Source organism: Mandrillus leucophaeus, unplaced genomic scaffold (assembly GCF_000951045.1).
Source record: "Mandrillus leucophaeus isolate KB7577 unplaced genomic scaffold, Mleu.le_1.0 Scaffold493, whole genome shotgun sequence".
NCBI classification, from domain to species: Eukaryota; Metazoa; Chordata; class Mammalia; order Primates; family Cercopithecidae; genus Mandrillus; species Mandrillus leucophaeus.
In genome coordinates, this window is record NW_012105287.1 from 1,785,331 (window position 1) to 1,804,932 (window position 19,602).

A 19,602-nucleotide genomic window follows, 5' to 3' on the forward strand; every position below is an offset into this window, starting at 1 on the left:
CCTCCCGGGTTCACGCCATTCTCCTGCCTCAGCCTCCCGAGTAGCTGGGACTACAGGCGCCCGCCACCTCGCCCGGCTAGTTTTTTTGGGTATTTTTTAGTAGAGACGGGGTTTCACTGTGTTAGCCAGGATGGTCTCGATCTCCTGACCTCGTGATCCACCCGTCTCGGTCTCCCAAAGTGCTGGAATTACAGGCTTGAGCCACTGCACCCGGCCATAAAAGTGATTTAAAGCAATCTTAAAAGTTGGGGGTAAATCTGCACTTCTAATAGTAAACATTTGAAAAGCAAAAGCACATTCTTACTAAGCAGACACAGCACTCTCCTGCTTTAGGCTTAAACCAAACCTTAATAGGAAACCACAAATTTTTAAGACACGAGTTTTAAAACAATACAAATCTAGACCAAGCACATAAACTGCTTCATTCCCATTGTGGATAGATGCTTTAAGTGAAAAGTTGGCATTACGGGGCTGCAAAATTCCAGCCATCCAACAGGCTTATTCCATTCAATGAGAACAGGGGTTCTCTGTGCTTGCAGCAGGCATCCAACAGGGTAGCACATATATGTTCTCTGAGTGAGAAAGCAACACCTTCTCACATACAACCCCCTGAAGAGAGACAGGGAAGGGGAGGGGGAGGACTTTACACCTGCAAACTCCTAACTCTATCAGCTAGGGCTGGGAAAAACAGCACATTAAAAAAGAAAAAAGAAAAAAAATTTTTCTGATAAAGCCAGTAACTTTCAAAGAATCTTCCCAAGTTATTTTTTTTTAGGAGCCTGGTAAGTGTAACGATTCAACAGCCAGTCTTTTGTCTTCCTAACGGACTTAGTCAAGCCCTAACAAATGCATAAGCATACTGCTTAAAAGGGCAGCTGTCAGAATGCTTACTCCTCCTAGTAGAAAAACCCTATAAGCACAAAGTGTTGTCATATTAATTGAGACACCTCAGCTTCAAGGCACATCTGCCTCTGGGCCTTTCGATAATCAAAATGACCACCAAAAATAGAACAGCAGTATCTCCAACGGGGCCAACATGAGCCACCCCCAATCCTAAGAGACTTCTGTGAGATGTGACCTGGGATACACATATGTTTTGCAGAACCAAACTGAATATTCATCTAAATGTAATCATTTGTTTCCAGTTTTTAACTTTATGTCCTGTTAAGGCTGGGAGACAAAAGTAATGAATGGACATATAACTCTTGGCCTACAGTGAAAATTCACAGTTAGCTCACTAGCTGACTAAGGTTTGCTAAAAGGTCTGCTGCTTGCACTGAAAGTCCAGGAGCTGCATAATGAACATCTTGGTTTTTGTTTTTGTTTTGTATTTTTGAATTTCCCCATCACCAAAAGTAAGCTGGCTCTGTCTGTCAGGATGCCCAGGCTGTGTGGCAGCGGTGTCAAAGGCTGCCACTTGCTCCAAGGCACTGCCATCTGCAGCAGCACAACATTTTGTCTCCGGAAAATAAACACATTTGCCTTTGCCAGTGTCCTCCCACTGTGCCGCCCATCTGGAGCAGGTGAGCTGAAGGCAAGCCTCGGCATGGGTGAGACCGGGGCAAGTAGAGAAGATGAGGCCTCAAGGGAGACGGCACATGGAGGGAGAAGGCAGTGCTGCGTCATGTCACATCCTGCTAACCACATGTGCCAAAAAGCATGTGAAACTACCCTTGTTAGTGATATTTCAATCACATGTAACAAACGGTTGGTAGTGTACAGGGGACAAGACTTGCAAAGTCAGGGTTTCACCTGGGCCATCTGTTCACATGACCTCACTGATACCAATAAACAGATGATGTCTTTGTGCCAGCCACCTAAGGAATGAGAAGAATAATTCTCATGGTCAGAATAGAAGGCTCAAAGCAACAGGATTCTTCTAGGACAGGAGCACGCTATACATGCCTAGTAGTAATCAGATCAAACACCCTTGAATTAAGGCCAGAGTGTGGGGATAAGCTTCGGTCACAGCTGGAAATGACTAAGACCTGAAATCCTTTCCTACATATTCTTTCCCTTTCACTAAAAATAATAATAATAATAATAATAATAGTAATAATTCAAGTCTGGTTATGGCCTTGACATGAGATTTTTAAATCATGCTATTTGGGGGCTAGAAGAAAGCCTAAAAACCATCCAATCAAATGCTTGCTTTCTCCTAAGGTTTTCAATTAACTCACAGCAGAGTTAGTATTAAACCTCCTGTTGCAGGGCTCTTTGGTGGTAAGGGAACAGTAGTAGCACCTTTTCAAATAAAACTTTACCTAGAATTCCTATCTATCAAATAGATAAAAGTTGAGTTGCGCTATATGAAGCAGAGCACTTTAGCTCTGCTTTATATACTCCTGGCCGGGTACAGTGGCTCACGCCTGTAATCCCAGCACTTTGGGAGGCTGAGGTGGGCAGATCACTTGAGGTCAGGAGTTTGAGACCAGCCTGGTCAACATGGTGAAATCCCATCTCTACTAAAAATACAAAAATTAGCCAGGCATGGTGATGCGTGCTTGTATTCCCAGCTACTCAGGAGGCTGACGAAGGAGAATTGCTCAAACTCAGGAGGTGGAGGTTGCAGTGAGCAGAGATTGCACCACTGCATTCCAGACTGGGTGAGAGAGCAAGACTCTGTCTCAGAAAAAAAAAAAACCAGGCACGGTGGCTCATGCCTGTAATCCCAGCGGTTTGGGAGACCGAGGCAGGTGGATCACGAGGTCAGGAGTTCAAGACCAACCTGGCCAATATGTTGAAACCCCGTCTCTACTAAAAATACACAAATTAGCCAGGCATGATGGTACGCGCCTGTAGTCCCAGCTCTTTGGGAGGATGAGGCAGAAGAATCACTTAAATTCGGGAGATGGAGGTTGCAGTGTGCTGAGATCATGCCACTGCACTCCAGCCTGGGCAACAGAGTCAGACTCCATCTCAAAAAAAAAAAAAAAAAAGTGTTGCACACTGGTCTTCTTTGGTGAGTATCCTGAAGCAGCTTCAAAGAATAAAGTTTGAAAACCACAACACCAGGCTGGGTATCTTTTCAACTCATTTCTACTGTTTACTTGCTAAGCATTTACAAGTAAATAGATAAAAAGATAAATTACCAAAGGCTTATGAAACACTTCAGAAAAAGTTATATGAAAACTCTTTGGCCAGTGTGGCAGTGAAATCCGAAGATTACACATCATGGAGGCCAGCATCCTACTCTAAGCCTTGCCACAAAATTTCACGTTCCCAAGGACACCAGATTTGCCTGGTTTATACCTGTCTCTCTATCTGTTAAATGGAGATAATTTTAGGGCATTCAGATGGGCTACACCAAATATGCCACACATAATTCATTTTAAGTAAGAAATAGCTCCGTAACTCCTCATCCTCTGACATTAGTCAAACTGTAAGGAGAATTTGAGCAAAGCAAGCCTTCTTTTTTTTTTTTTTTGAGACAGAGTATTGCTCTGTCACCCAGGCTGGAGTGCAGTGGCATGATCTCAGCTCACTGCAACCTCCACCTTCTGGGTTCAAGCCATTCTCCTGCCTCAGCCTCCTGAGTAACTGGGATTACAGGTGTGTGCCACCACGTCTGGCTAATTATTTGTATTTTTAGTAGACAGGGGTTTCACCATGTTGGCCAGGCTGGTCTTGAACTCCTGGGTTCAAGTGATCTGTCCATCTCGACCTCCCAAAGTGCTGGGATTACAGGCATGAGCCACTGTGCCTGGCCTAAGCAAGCAAGCCTTGAGCATAGTATAAGCCCTTTTTCTGCTCTTCGGGGTCTAACCAACAAGAAGAAACCATCTTAAATGTACATATGCATTTAAATAAACAACTAAAATGAAGGCTTCTGAATTTTTCCCCCATCTGTCTTTTTTCATCTTCTGATGATTTCATGCCTTTAATTCCTACACGAATTAACATCCATTTATTAAGAATACTTCTTCCGGTATTCCATTCATTAAGAATTTCCTTCCAGTGTATAAATGCATAATTAACATTCTCAGCAGAATATGTAGACCTAGCTGCATGACACTTATTCAGCAAACACTTACTGAAAACGTACAATGGACAAATATTCATAAGTTATCTATAAAATACTATGCGCAATTTTGACATTTTAACAAAACTGAACATTTCATGTTCCCCTAAATGCACAAACATATTGGTACATTAGTCCACTAATTAATAAAGAAGATAGCATGAAATAGTTTGATATTTGAAGATGGAATCTTAACTTACCCTTTAACATACTATATATATGCTTTGGAAACACATATAAGAGAAATACTTAACATCCTCGTAAGTAAAATGGGGATAACACACATCTTATGGTGTCATAATAAGGACACTTAATAACAGATACATATGTAAGTATTTAGAATAGCACTGTCCAAGAGAACTTCTGTGATGATGGATATGTTCCATATCTGTGATGTTCAATACAGTAGCTGTGGCTACTGGGTACCTGAAATTTGGCTGTGACTGAGGAACAGAATTTTTTTTTTAAGAAATAAAAGTTGATTTAGCATTCAGGTAAAGTCCACCAGGAGATTTTCCTCCAGAAACTGAATTTTAAATTTTATTTACTTTTAATTAACTTAAATTTAAATAGCCCCATATGGCTAGTTGGTTACCATACTGGACTGTGTAGATCTAGAAAAATCCTAGCACATAATATATGTACAATGTTATTTTACTTCTATTTTCCCTATCAATACCAGCATGGTGGCTTTGTGCCTGTAGTTCCAGCTACTTGGGAGGCTGAAGTGGGAATAGTGTTTGAGCCCAGAAGGTTGAGGCTACAGTGAGCTGTGATTGTGCCACCTCTTAGGTGACAGAGCGAGAACCCATCTCCAGGAAAAAAAAAAAAAAAAAAGCACAACAAATTATACCCCATGAAAAACTAACTTATTCACCAAACAGCAATCACAGCATAAAAACAAAAGTGGCTGGGCATGGTGGCTCATATCTGCAATCCCAGCACTTTGGGAAGCCGAAGTGGGAGGACTGCTTGAGCCCAGGAGTTCGGGACCAGCCTGGCAACATGGAGAAACCCCATCTCTACAAAAAATTAGCCAGGCATAGTGGCATGCACCTATAGTCCCAGCTGCCAGGGAGGCTGAGGTGGGAGGATCATCTGGGCCTGCAAGGTCAAGGGGCTGCAGTGAGCTGTGATCATACCACTGCACTCCAGCCTAGACGACAGAGTGAGATCCTGTCTCAAAACAAAAGTGATTAATCAGTTATATATGTGCTAAGTAAGAGCTTTGCATTATTATCTCATTTAATCTTCATAATAACTTTTTGAAGTTGGTAAGCAGGGAAATTAAGCTTAGAATTTGTCCAAAGGCATCCAGCTAGTAAATCAGTAAGCAAATATTCAAACCCAGGTAGTCCAATTCCAGAGACTATGCTCTTAACCATAATGCTAAATTGCCTACATTTTAATGAACCAGTTTATGCAAGATTCATTATATACTCGGTGGTAGTAAAAGTCCACCCAACCAAACAACCACACATACACAGAGCAAATTAGAAATCAAACAATTTGAGCTACAGACACAAAAGTTATACATGGTAACTGGCTGACCCAAAATGAGTCACATCTGCCAACTGGTGTGACCACGTAAATATACCAAATTTGGTGACTTTGCACTTATTAGGAACACTGACAAATTATCATCTCTCTTCCCAGAATAAAATGACTAAAATATAAATCCATATTTTAGAACTAAGAATCTACTTTGATAAGGAGATGGGGGAGCAGAGATTGGACCTAATGGAGAAGCTCAGGCAGAAGTAGTCAATATTTACCAGAGCCCCATGTCACTGTCTACAAGGGATATTTGTTAAGACATCAAACATTTCTGCTAGGAGAAGATTAAACCGGATTCACTGCATTTGCATGAAGCACATCGCTATTCTTATCTCAATTCCAAAAAGGAGCTTAACTCACTTAATGTCTGCAATATTTATGACACAGTATTTATTGTGCCCAAAGCTGGAATTCTTATTCCGGTTCTGCCTGATAAGTCAGAGGAACACTGTACATGGCAAACCATAGAATGCTGAACACCACAGGAACTTCTGGGTGACAGAAAAGCTAATATCTGACCCATTTTCTTTTCTTAAGGAGGAGTGAAGAAAAGACCACTTGGTGACAATGATTTTCTTGGAAGAGAAAAATAAATAAATAAATATTATTATTATTATTATTTTTCTAAGAAAAGACTACTGATCTTTCATCCAGGTCAAAACCATGTATGTAAATTTGCCTCCTCTCAATCCTACATGTCTCTAGTTTCTCTTCAAACTTCATGATCCCTCAGATCGTACAAGCTCTTGGTCAAAGCTAGCACTGAGAGGTACTATTTATTGAGAAATTATCAGTCCAAGATTATTAGGCACTAGAAAATAAACTGCTTTATAGATCTGTAGTAAGTAACTTTTAAAAAAGTAACTTGTTCTTTTAAGCAAGTACAGATGAAAACTCAAACCATAATAAAAACATGAATAGCACCAGTGTTCCAGAAATACTACTGAAGAACTAAAGGCAGAATAGTCAAATAATTATGGCGCCATTATTTTAGCTTTGTCTGACCTGCTGTGTGACCTGGAGCTAGTCCCTTTGCCACTTTATGCCTTTCACTTCATCTCAGTGATAGAGAATTAACTACTATCTTTCTCAGTGGAATAGTGAGTAGATTAAATTATTAAGCAAAATGCTTTGGGCAAAAGTCATATGAATGTTAAATATTATTATTTACAAGCATTCATTTTCCTGGCAGTCCTGTGGGGTTAGGAAGTTATCTCCATTTCATAGATGAGTAAACAGGCACAGGGGGTGAGGTCACATATTAAGGCTCTATTTATTTAGTCCCTGTGGGAAGGGAATAACGCACACCTTTAGCAACCATATGAACTTTCCTAGCACATCCGACACAATCTTTAATGCATTCAATCCTTAACTTAGTGTTGCATCTTTTAACATGCTGTTGATGAAATTGAGACAGCTCTAGAATGGCAACAAGGCTAGAATAAGCAAGGAGGAACAATGCTGTATGCTTTGGGAAAAAGTCATAGAAAAACACAGGTAAGTATGCCAGATACAGCAGCTCATTCCTATAATCCCCACACTATAAAAGGCCAAGGCCAGCAGACTGCTTGAGTACAGGAGTTCAAGACCAGCCTAGGCAACATGGTGAAATCCTGCCTCCATTAAAAACACAAAACATTAGCCAGGTGTGGTGGTGCACACCTGTAGTCCCAGCTACTTGGGAGGCTGAGGTGGGAGAATCACCTGAGCCTGGGAAGTTGAGGCTGCAGTAAGCTGAGATCACACCACTATACTCCAGCCTGGGCAACTGGAGTGAGACCCTGTCTCAAAAAAAAAAAAAGAAGAAAGAAAGAAAGAAATAAAAGAAAAAAAGAGAAACACAGATAAATAATCTCAAGATAAAAATCCACATTATTGGCCAGGCACGGTGGCTCACACCTATAATCCCAGCACTTTGGGAGGCCAAGGTGGGCAGATCACCTGAGATTAGGAGTTCGAGACCAGCCTGACCAACATGGAGAAACCCCATCTCTACTAAAAATACAAAATTAGCTGGGCGTGGTGGCGCATGCCTGTAACCCCAGCTACTCGGGAAATAGAGGCAGGAGAATCACTTGAACCCAGGAGGCAGAGGTTGCGGTGAGCCAAGATCGCGCCATTGCACTCCAGCCTGGGCAACAAGAGTGAAACTCCGTCTCAAAAAAAATAAAAACAAAAAACATCTGAATTACTATTTTCAAAGTTCTGCTTTCACTAACACATAGAGACTTTCAGCCACAGCTATTAAGTAATATGGTTTGCTACAAAAATACTTTGAAAAAACTAAACGTACTCTTATTATATGATCCAGCAATCACACTCCTTGGTATTTATGCAAAAAAACTTACGTTCAACAAAAACCTGCACATGGATGTGTACAGTAGCTTTATTCATATTGCCAAAACTTGGAAGCAACCAAGATGTCCTTCAGCAGGTGAATGGATAAATAACCTGCAGTACATCTAGACAATGGAGTATTTTTCAGTGTGAAAAAGAAATGAGCTATCAAGCCATGAAAAGACATAGGGGAACCTTAAATGTGTATTACCAAATAAAAGAAGCCAATCTGAAAAGGCTGCATAATCCATGATTCCAACTATATCACATGATGGGAAAGGCAAAACCATGGAGAAAGTAAAAAGATGAGTGGTTGTCAGGAGTTGCAGGGATGGGGAAGGATGAATAAGTAGAGTACAAAGGATTTTTAGGGCAGTGAAAATACTCCGTATCCTGTAATGGTAGATACTTATCATTACACATTTGTCCAAACCCATAATATGCACAACAGCAAGAGTAAACCCTAATGTAAACTATGGACCTGGGTGATTACCGTCAATGTAGGCTCATCCTTTGTGACAGTGTCCCACCCTGGTGGAAGATGCTGATAATGGGGAATGCTATACATGTGGGTGAGGAGGAATGTGGGAAATCTTTATACTTCTTCTCAATTTTGCTGTGAACCTAACACTGCTCTAAAAAACAGTTTTAGGGGAAAAAAAAAAAAAGGTTAGGTTATCACTGGCCTTCATATTGGTGTGTCCCAACCAATTCTCTGGGAATGAATATTTGCCCTTTGGGCTGTAACTATTAATAACAACTGTGTACAAAGACGTTGAACTGCAGAATGAACAAGTAGCAACAGGAAGGGTTCTGGAAGGCCAAAAAAGAGCAAAAATACTATTCATATATAACGAGAATGTAAAAGAAGCACAAAGGATTTTTCTGCTCTTATCTAACAATGTCTGATATATTACTTACCCGACTCCGAAGACAGTCAGCCAGGTTTCGACGTGTGAAGTTAGCTGCTGCTGTGGGAGACAATTCATATCCTGGTAGAAGAGATAAAGAGTCATACTTAAAATAAAGCAGAAGGAATAACAGTGCCCCAAATTATTCACTACCCTTTTTCCTAAAGCCCACCATCTTTTGTACACTCAGAGTAAACAAAGCATATAGACTGAGGGGTACAATCCTACTCTAGTCCCTTTCCTCATGCAACAGCTATGAAATAGCTGGTTAGTACTGACAACAATTCTTGGCCACAAACAGAACCAGTTCTATAGTGGAATGAAACTTGTAGCAGTCTTTCTTAAACTATTCATTCATCAACACACTGTGTTTTCCACTGCAGAAGGGACACAAATACACAGGAAGCGAGAAAAAAGAAAGATGTCTTAGATGCCAATTTTTTTAAAGTTTATTTTAAAAAGGATACTGGGGGCCAGGCACAGTGGCTCATGCCTGTAATCCTAGAGCTTTGGAAAGCCAAGGCAGGAGGATCGCTTGATCCCAGGAGTTTGAGACTAGCCTGGGCAACACCGTGAGACCCCATCTCAAAAAAAAATTGTTTTCATTTTTAGGCATGGTGGTATCTGCCTGTAGTCTCAGCTACTCAGGAGGCTGAGTGGGGAGGATCAATTGAGTCCAGGAGTTCAATGCTGCAGTGAGTTATAATTGTGCCACTGCACTCCAGCATGGGTGACAGAGCAAGACCCTGTCCCTAAAAAAATGAAAGTAGGAACAAAAAGGATATTGGGAAAAGAGAGGCTAGAAGTTAGGACTACCTCTGAGTCATAGTTTATTAAAAAAGAATTTTAATGTAACTTTATTAAGAAGTATAATATGACTTTCAAAAGTACAAGCCACAGGAAAAGAACATTTCCATCGTTATGCAATATTTTTAAAAACAGAGTATCTCAAGTGTTAAAACTTCAAAAATAAAAGTTGTCATACCAAGAAAGGTACAATCCAGAGGAATAGCATCAGATGTGCATGTAATAATGCATTCACTTTGGAGCTTAATCCCCCTGTAGAATGGGACCAGTGCCAAAAGGCACAAGAATGATCCATAACTCAGTGGGCCCACACAGAAAATGTCAGTATGGAAAGACACACAGCAGTGTGGTTAAGTAATTGCTTACGACATTTTAAATACCACTGTCAAATTAGGAGAGATTCAGATTAAAATCCTAACAAATATTTATTGAGCAGCAACTATGTTTCAGGGTCCATGCTGAGTGTTTTCACATGTATTATTGTACTTTATCCTCACAGGTCTATTAGTGCATATTAAATCATAATGAAAGCAACCCTTGGCCAGGCGCAGTGGCTTATGCCTGTAATCACAGCACTTGGGGAAGCTAAGGCAGGCAGATCACTTGAGCCCAGGAGTTTAAGACCATTCTGGACAACATGGTGAAACCTCGTCTCTACTAAAAATATAAAAATTAGCCAGGGATGGTGGTACACACCTGTTTTCCCAGGTAGTTGGGAAGCTGAGGTAGAAGGATCACCTGAGCCTGGGAAGTCGAGGCTGCAATGAGCCATTATTGTGCCACTGCACTCCAGCCTAGGCGACAGGAGTGAGACCCTGTCTCAACAACAACAACAACAACAACAACAAAAATAATAATAAAAAAAATTAAAAAAAGAGGCCAGGCACAGTGGCTCACACCTGTAACCCCAGAGCACTTTGGGAGGCCTAGGTGGGTGGATCACTTGAGGACAGGAGTTTAAGACCGGCCTGGCCACCATAGCAAAACTCCGTCTCTACTTAAAATACAAAAAATTAGCCAGGCATGGTGGTGCATGCCTGTAATCCCAGCTACTCAGGAGGCTGAGGCACGAGAATCACTTGAGCCCAGGAGTTGGAAATTGCAGTGGGCTGAGACTGCGCCACTGCACTCCAATCTGAGCAATAGAACGAGACCCTGACTCAAAAAAGAAAAAAAACACACACACAAAAAAAAAAACAAAGAAGGAACCTGGACAAGTGGGAATACTATTCAATTTTTTTTTTTTTTTTTTTGAGACGGAGTCTGGCTCTGTCGCCCAGGCTGGAGTGCAGTGGCCGGATCTCAGCTCACTGCAAGCTCTGCCTCCCAGGTTTACGCCATTCTCCTGCCTCAGCCTCCCGAGTAGCTGGGACTACAGGCGCCCGCCTCCTCGCCCAGCTAGTTTTTTGTATTTTTAGTAGAGACGGGGTTTCACCGTGTTAGCCAGGATGGTCTCGATCTCCTGACCTCGTGATCCGCCCGTCTCAGCCTCCCAAAGTGCTGGGATTATAGGCTTCAGCCACCGCGCCCGGCCACTATTCAATTCTTTACCTAACCCCTTAAACATCTCTAACGATCTGACCATTATCCTAAAGGCAGAAAAGTCAAGCCTGATTATCTGCATATAGATTTTCTCTTTCTTTCCCTTATTTTAGCTCAGTTCTTTAACTTATATAAGAATCTCAATATAGTTACATACACAAAACTGTACTTGGCAATTTTAACCAAATACAGTTTTTGTTCTGTGCACTGACTTTAGACCCTAAAACCCAAGTAACAAACAACTCTTGCTCCTCTTGTTCACTCCTCTTCCTCTCTCAGGACAGCCAGTGAAGTAGTACAGTACCTAATGGACTTCAGAAGCATTACTGACATGCCTCATTTGTTATGCGGGCAAAAAGTGGAACCACTGGAAAAAAAAGCAGAATTCTTGAAATATTCTAAACCTGAGTAAACGTAAGTACCATGTGCTTTATGTTCCTGAATGTCGGGACTAAGCCTTATTCATCTTTGAATTCTCTGAAGTATTAAGCAGAATGTTTACCATAGAAGAGGCCCTCAAAAATATTTATGGAATTGAATACAAATGATAAATCCACTGCCCAAAAAACCATGTGAATAGATCTTTGGTCATTTTACACATGCAAGTATATTCAAATTAAGTTCCTTCAAAGCTCCATATTATATCAGTGCAGTGTATAACATTGTTATTGAACGGTGAAGTAGGTTGAACAAGGCTTTCTCTGCCAGACCACCACTACAAACGTTCCTGGATCAGAGGCCTAGTGGCTAGGATTGTTTGCTAGGGAGGCTTTCCCAGTGGATAACAGTTCATTAGCCCCAGAGAGAGCTCACAAAATACTTCACAAAAGTCCTAATTATCTCTCTAGAAGGAAACCTACCAGAGAGTAAGGTAGAACCCTTTGAAGACACAGTAAATACTTACAGTTAGTTACACAATACTTTAAGTTTACAGAACATTTACATATGTATTATTCATTAGTATTATAATTCATTTTGGAGATAAGGAAAATAAAGGCCCAGAGAAAATAAATGACTTATCACATAAAAAATAGTAAAGCCAAAGTTTACTTAGGTTTTTTAATGCTGAGATTCAGATTGTTTTGTTCGCTTGTTTTGAGACAGGGCAGGGTCTCACTCTGTCGCACAGGCTGGAGTGCAGTGGCACTATCATGGCTCACTGAGACCTTGAACTCCTGGGCTCAAGCGATCCTCCCACTTCGGCTTCCTGAGTAGCTGAGACTATGGGTGTGCAGCACTGCACCCAGCTAGTTTTTTTATTTTTTATAGAGCCAGAGTCTTGCTTTGTTGCCTAGGCTGGTCTCAAACTCCTGACCTCAAGTGATCCTCCCGTATCAGCCTCTCAAAATGCTGGAATTACAGCTGTTAGCCACTGTGCCTGGCCGGATTCAGATACTTTTAAACTCAAACCACATCCTCTGAAATATCTAACACTTAAAAAGTCTGATACTACCATCCCTACCTCCAAGAGGGTGTTAGATTTTTTTTTTTTTTTGGTTGGTTTGAAAAAATTTTTTGAGAGACAGAGTCTTCCTGCCTCCCAGAGTACAGTGGCAAAATCATAGCTCACTGCAGCCTTGACCTCGTGGGCTCAAACGATCTTCCTGCCTCAGCCTCCTGAGTAGCTAGGACTACAGATGCATGCCACCACACTCAGCTAATTTTTAAAAATTTTTTTGTGGCAGGCTGGGCGTGGTAGCTCACACCTGTAATCCCAGAACTTGGGGAGGCCGAGATGGGTGGATCACCTGAGGTTGGGAGTTTGAGACCAGCCTGACCAACATGGAGAAACCCTGTCTCTACTAAAAATACAAAATTAGCCAGGCGTGGTGGCGCATGCCTATAATCCCAGCTACTTGGGAGGCTGAGGCAGGAGGATTACTTGAACCTGGAAGGCGGAGGTTGCAGTGAGCTGAGATCGCGCCATCACACTCCAGCCTGGACAATGAGAGCAAAACTCCATCTCAAAAAAAAAAAAAAATTTTTTTTTTTTTGTAGAGATGAGGTGTCACTACATTGCTCAGGCTAGTCTTAAACTCCTGGTCTCAAGTGATCCTCCCACCTTGGCCTCCCCAGTTGCTGGGATTGCAGGTGTGAGTCATCACGTCAGCCCGATGGTGTTATAACTGCCAACTATCAGTGTTACAATAGTTCTCTGCTCTAGGATTTTTGTAGAAAATCTTTTATGACGGATTAGAATCTTTAGGGTCTGGACAACTTCTTAAACACAGAAATGAAAATATGACCACATAAGTCAAAGAATATTATTTTTCAGTTCAAATTTAAAGACAAACCAATTGTGATAGGCTGAATTTTGTCCTCCAGAAATTCATATGTTGAAGTCTTAATCCCTAGTACTTTAGAATATAACTGTATTTGGAGAAGGGATCCTTAAGAGGTTATTAAATTAAAATGAGTTCCTAATCCAATATGACTGGTATTCTTAGAAGAGGAAATCTGGACACAGTACAGAGGGAAAAATCATGTGAAGACACAGGGAAAAGATGGCCACCTGCAAGCCAAGGAGACAGGCCTCAGAAATCAACCCTGCCAACACCTTAATCTTTGACTTCTAACGTCCACAACTGTGAGAAACACATTTCTGTTGTTTAAGCCACCCAGCCTGTGACTTTTGTAATGGCAGCCCTAGTAAACTAGTAATATGCCAACCAAAACTCGTAAGTCTTACCCACCATTTCGCATCTTATAAAGTTGCACGTTTTTCTGAATATATTCTGCAAACTGTACAGTGTCTCCAGCCTCTCCCACACACAGCAGTAATATCTTTTCACTCATCTTAAACATCTTGTCATGATCTGCTCAAAAAAAAAAAACTGTGTTAGAAACTGCCTTAACAGAAATTGACAGTCATTATTTATGCAACCATAAACAGGTTTATTAATTACTACAGTTGGCCTTCCATATCTGTGGATTCTGAATCCACAATTCAACCACCTATGGATCAAAAGTATTCAGAAAAAAAAAAATAGATGCTTGCATCTATCCTGAACATGTACTGACTTTTTTTCTGGTCATTATTCCTTAAACAATACAGTATAACAACTATTTACATAGCATTTATGTCATATTAAGTATTATAAATAATCTAGAGATGATTTGAAGTACACAGGAGTATCTGCATAGGTAATATGCAAATACTATACCATGTATATAAGGAACTTTAAGCTTCTATAGATTTGGGTATCTGCAGGGGTTCTGGAAACAATCCCTACAGATACCAAGGGACGACTGTATATTGAATAATTTCACTAATCATTGCTTTTAGAAGATTTTAATAGGTAATGGTATCAATTTATCTCTTTCATTCTTCATGTTAAACCATCAGCATATTGTGTAGTGTCAATTTCAGTTGAAGAATATACATGAAAGCTACCAATTAAAAATACAAGTTAAAGCATTTAAAAGCATTTGAAATGCAAGGAACAGAACAGAAAAAAACTGAAGGAATCCAGCCAATGGCGATTATCTTTAGGCTCATGATAACAAAGCCCTAAAATGTTTCCTCAACTACAAATGTTAGTTATTATATTTATACACACACAAAAGTATATATGAAAGGGACTGATGCTACAATTAAAATTAAGGAACCATCTCAAGAAAGAATAGAAAATCAACTGAGAATATTAATCACTTTAAAAAGTAAACAAATTCCATTTCCAAAGAAAAAGAGAAAATTAAAACGATTGCCAAAGCAAAAATTCTAGTGAATATTTTGATAGTAAGCTACTTAAAATACCTCACAAAAATCCTAATACTCTAATCTTATCTAGCTGAACCAGACTCATTCAGATTAGACAGATAAATATTCAGGTTACAGTTATTGCCTAAGGTAGAAAACTCCACATTCAGTCTGCAGCTTCAGAAAAGGCCTAAATCTTCCTATCTCACTCTCACTTTCACTTTTCATTTTTCAAATAGTGCTGAATAATCTTCCCTGGGAGACATGTTTCCTGTTTGAAAGCTTCTGAAATGTCAAAATCCTTTAATAGGATTTAAAGAACAAAATGCTACTGTCAAATACTTTACAAGTGTTTCAGAGTTGTAGATACCAGTAATACGGCTTCTTAGATTTGGAGGGAAAAAACACACAAAATGCACCTGTAGATAGTACCAAATTGCCTCAAAACTCCTGAACAAACACACTTTTATTTGTTGTACACGTTACATTAAAGACTGTTAGTTTGCAAACTTATTAGTAAGAGAAAAACGTTCGCTTATATTATCTATGCAAAAAAAAAAGGAGCAGAAGGGTATATGCTAAGTGCTTGCCAGTGGTAAGAGTATGGGCAGTTTTTGTTCCCTTCTTTTTGCTTATCAGTATTTCCTAAAACTTCTATACTTAACATGCCTCACTTTTATAAGAAAACATTATTCAATAAGTTGGCAATATTATTATAATAAGAAAAAAGCTATTTTTATTTGAGGGGGGAGCTTGTTCACAAAGAACTTATGTCACACTTAGAAGAAAGGCTAAAAATCTAGGCAGTAACCTGTTCCATTTTAAAATTAGCTTAATACAAGGCCAAAAATGTTTTTTAAACACTATGACCAATGAGTCACAGAAGGCAACATATTTAATAAAAACACAAGAGACAGATACTAAGAGACCCCTGAGTTGTACAGGAAACTGCCTGTGTAGCTCTGGGGAATTTCTGATTCTTGACAAGGAACTTACAAGATCCACATACATGAAACAAATGGACAACAAAATGAACAACATTAGCATGTCATACTGTGGAAAACCAACTGGACTAGAATCCAAGAGACCTTGGTTATGACGTGGACTTGGCATTCTGAACTTCAGCAAATTACTTGTCCTCTCTAAGCCCCAGTTTCCAGATGTGTGAAATGTTAATAACATCACTTACCCCTGTCTAACTCACAAGTGAGAAAAATTAATGAATTCTATACATGTCCAATATTATGATACTCAGTGTTAGATAATGTAGCTCAGATCATACATGCTATAGGAATTCAGAAAAGAGAGAATTCTGTGTGGGCTGGAGTACTCCGAGTAACTTAAAAGCAATTCTACATAGGCCAAGAGAAGAGACATGAAATGCAGCACATAAGCAAACCACAAGTTGTTACCGCTTAGTAAGGTGGCAGTCCTCAGCAAATGTCTACTCTATAGTATCAAAATGTTTATACAAAGTGATATACTGGACAATTGATTAGAAGTTGTATTATCATTTAAACTTGGAGAAAGGAGTCCCAGAAGGTTATTATTTTGCAGCATTCTTGCCTACTCTAAACAAGCTCCATCATTAAATGAATTGATTAGAAAAAAGTCATCATACGGCCGGGCACAGTGGCTCATGCCTGTAATCTCAGCACTTTGGGAAGTCAAGGCAGGTGGATCACCTGAGGTCAGGAGTTTGAGACCAGCCTGGCTAACCCGGTGAAACCCCGTCTCTACTAAAAAAGACAAAAAAATTAGCCAGGTGTGGTGGCGGGTGCCTGTAGTCCCAGCTGCTCGGGAAGCTGAGGCAGGAGAATAGCTTGAACCCAGGAGGCCGAGGTCACAGTGAGCCAAGATCACGCCATTGCACTCCAGCCTGGGTGACAGAGCGAGCTTCCATCTCAAAAATAAATAAATAAGTCATCATACAATACTAAAGTTTATATTATAAATGTTTTTATACCAGGAAAGACCATAGGGAAAATCAGAATGTGTGGAGTGCAATGATTTCCAACTATTTTTCAAGAACTAACTCAAATTCGTCTTTCTCCCATACCATAGTGATCATTCTTTTATTACTTAGGATTTGCTCTTGAACTCATTAATTTAAAAACCAACCTAATACTAACTAGTAATACTTCTTTTATCACATAAAATCATCTTGCAGTATTTATTTCCTTGTTTTCTTAATGTCTTGGACTCTTCTATGGGTTATAAGTAATATACTGCATCCCCTATAATGACTAAAAGTACTGTGTACATAAGTAGGCTTAAAGCACATTCTTCTTTTCAATGTGATTTCACATACGTTTTTGGGATGAAACAAAAGACCTGTAAAGGTAATGATTATTGTTCTACCTAGACATGACTTAATGCTAAAATCACTTGCTTGCCAAACACCTCAGTATTCAAAATAATGGACAAATTTACTCTCAAAACAAATTCACTCCTTTGGGAGGACTAGCTTACAAACAAAACTTCTACAAACTAATCATAGAATTTCATAAAGTATCAGGTGCTGTGTTAAGCGATTTACATCAATTCATTAACCTTTTAAGATAGGTGCTATTACATCACCACCTTATAGATGCTAGCTTTAGGGCACGGAGTTGGAGAAACTTGCTTCAGGTCACATGAGGCAGAACCTGGGTTCAACCTATGCAGTGAGTCCAGATATTTTGCCCCTAACTACTATACTATACCGTCTCTCTACAGTAAATTACTCAATACATAATTTTAAGAAGATTTTGGTTGTTTTTCCTGCAGAATCTAAGTTTGTTTTCCTTAATTGATCAAAGACGTGCTACTGTTGAAAAAGTATTAAGCTTTGGTTCAGATGACTTAATGTTCATTTGACAAATGTTTGGGCACCTGTGTATGTTTAGTATTAAGTACCTCTCTAGTGCGAAGGATTTGCGCATAACTCATTTACTCAATCCTCCCGACAAGTCTGTGAGTTTGGTATTGCTAATCTTAAAGATGAGGAAATCTGGGCACTGCGAAATAACTTAATCAAAGTCATAAGGCAAATAAATGACAGGGCTCCAATCTCCTAACTCCATTAACTAACTACTTAAATATAAGGAAAACCTGGCAGCCATTGCCCTGGAAAGCTGAAGAAGAAGAATCGGGAGCCACCGGGAGATACGGGCAGCGGAAAGAAAATGACAAGCTTCTGGTATCACAGTCTGACTGTTCCCAGGATCCCACCTTATGTCGCCAACAAACTAACCTCATTACTAGCGACAACAGGAAACTTATAAGAGATTCGGGGATCTAGAGAGCCAGGTTCTGGGCAGGCGCTTAAACATTTATAAACAGATTCCCTTTAGGCAACTCTCACCAAGCAAGAAGCATTTAGCGAAGGCCAGAGCAGAGCACTGACCTAGGAGCCCGGGAGGAGCAAATGTCAAGGTCCCAGACTTGTCTGCCTGTTGCTTCCGTTATTTAAAAAAAAAAAAAAAAAAAGGCCGAGCACAGCGGCTCACGCCTGTTATCCCAGCACTTTGGGAGGCCGAGACGGCGGATCACCTGAGGTCGGGAGTTCGAGAGCAGCCTGACCAATATAGAAACCCCCCCCCATCTCTACTAATAATACAAAAATTAGCTGGGTGTGGTGGCGCATGCCTATAATACCAGCTACTCGGGAGGCTGCGGCACGAGAATCGCTTGAACCCGGGAGACTGAAGTTGTGGTGAGCCGAGATAGCGCCATTGCACTAGAGCCTGGACAGTAAGAGCGAAACTCCATCTCGAAAAAAATAATTAATCAAGTAAGTATGGGCAGGGCAGGCCGGCTTCCACCTCTTCGATCCTCCCTGGTACACATTCAACCCCCGACAAACTCCCTCTGGCCGCCCCGACACCCCAGGCCTGGCCGGGCCTCCCCTGCTTCCTCTCACCGTCCTTCATCTGGACAATATTGCTGGCGGCCACCCGGTCGGAGGCGACAAGGACATAGTCGGGGCCTTGGATACCGATTAGGTACTCCATGGTGGCGGGAGGCCAGGGGCTGCAGGTCCGACAAAGCGCGAGACTCGCCGGCTTCCAGGTCTCACTGGTGAGACAGCACCTACGAGCGAAGATTGGCGCGACGCCGGCTGCGCGACTTCCACCGCGCTCTCGGATGACGTACAACTGTCGCGAGAGGTTGGAAAGCGGGCGCGGTGCCGGGTTCCTTGAGCTCGGCGCTTGTCTCTGGGATCGTCCCGATCTCCTCCGACGCCGACTGTGCAGGTCACTTACGTTATGTGACGCCCAGTTTCTCTGTCTACACACTGGGATTTTAAAACTCGCTTTAGGATAAAATCACGCAGTGTATGTAAGGTGCCAAGCACGTGTGAGTGTCAAAAAAGGGTAGGTCGCCAGGCAGCCGTTTCCCTACGTTGCTCAGTAAAATCTCCCCAGAAACCCCTTTCCTGCAAGCCAGATTGGAGAAAAATTAACTTGAGGGGAGCCTTACCTCCATCCTTCACAAAAATAATATATGGTTGGATTAAAGATGTAAGAATCGGCTGAGCGCAGTGGCTCACGCCTGTAATCCCAGCACTTTGGGAAGCCAAGGCGGGTGGATCACCTGAGCTCGGGAGTTCGAGACCAGCCTGACCAACATGGAGAAACCTCCGTCTCTACTAAAAATACAAAATTAGCGGGGCGTGGTGGCGGGCGCCTGTAATCCCAGCTACTCTGGAGGCTGAGGCAGGAGAATCGCTTGAACCCGGGAGG

At 41.1% G+C, this 19,602-nt stretch overlaps 1 protein-coding gene across 5 annotated transcripts in view; it reads right to left on the minus strand.

Moving 5' to 3' along the window:
- The window catches only part of PSMB2 (proteasome (prosome, macropain) subunit, beta type, 2), a 49,768-nt gene extending 30,486 nt beyond the window's left edge, over window positions 1–19,282 (minus strand). The window contains exons 1-3 of one of the 5 annotated variants that reach the window (XM_011995628.1): window positions 18,855–18,994; window positions 13,869–13,991; window positions 8,837–8,907 (exon numbers count right to left, since the gene is read on the minus strand). In XM_011995628.1, the coding sequence (XP_011851018.1) occupies window positions 8,837–8,907; window positions 13,869–13,991; window positions 18,855–18,870 (210 nt within the window). In that variant the 5' untranslated portion in view covers window positions 18,871–18,994. Of the gene's footprint in view, window positions 1–8,836; window positions 8,908–8,998; window positions 9,103–13,868; window positions 13,992–18,779 lie in introns of those variants that run through there. The other 4 variants (XM_011995627.1, XM_011995629.1, XM_011995632.1 and 1 more) reach the window with 4 other exon arrangements.
- Between the last annotated feature and the right edge of the window lie 320 nt (window positions 19,283–19,602).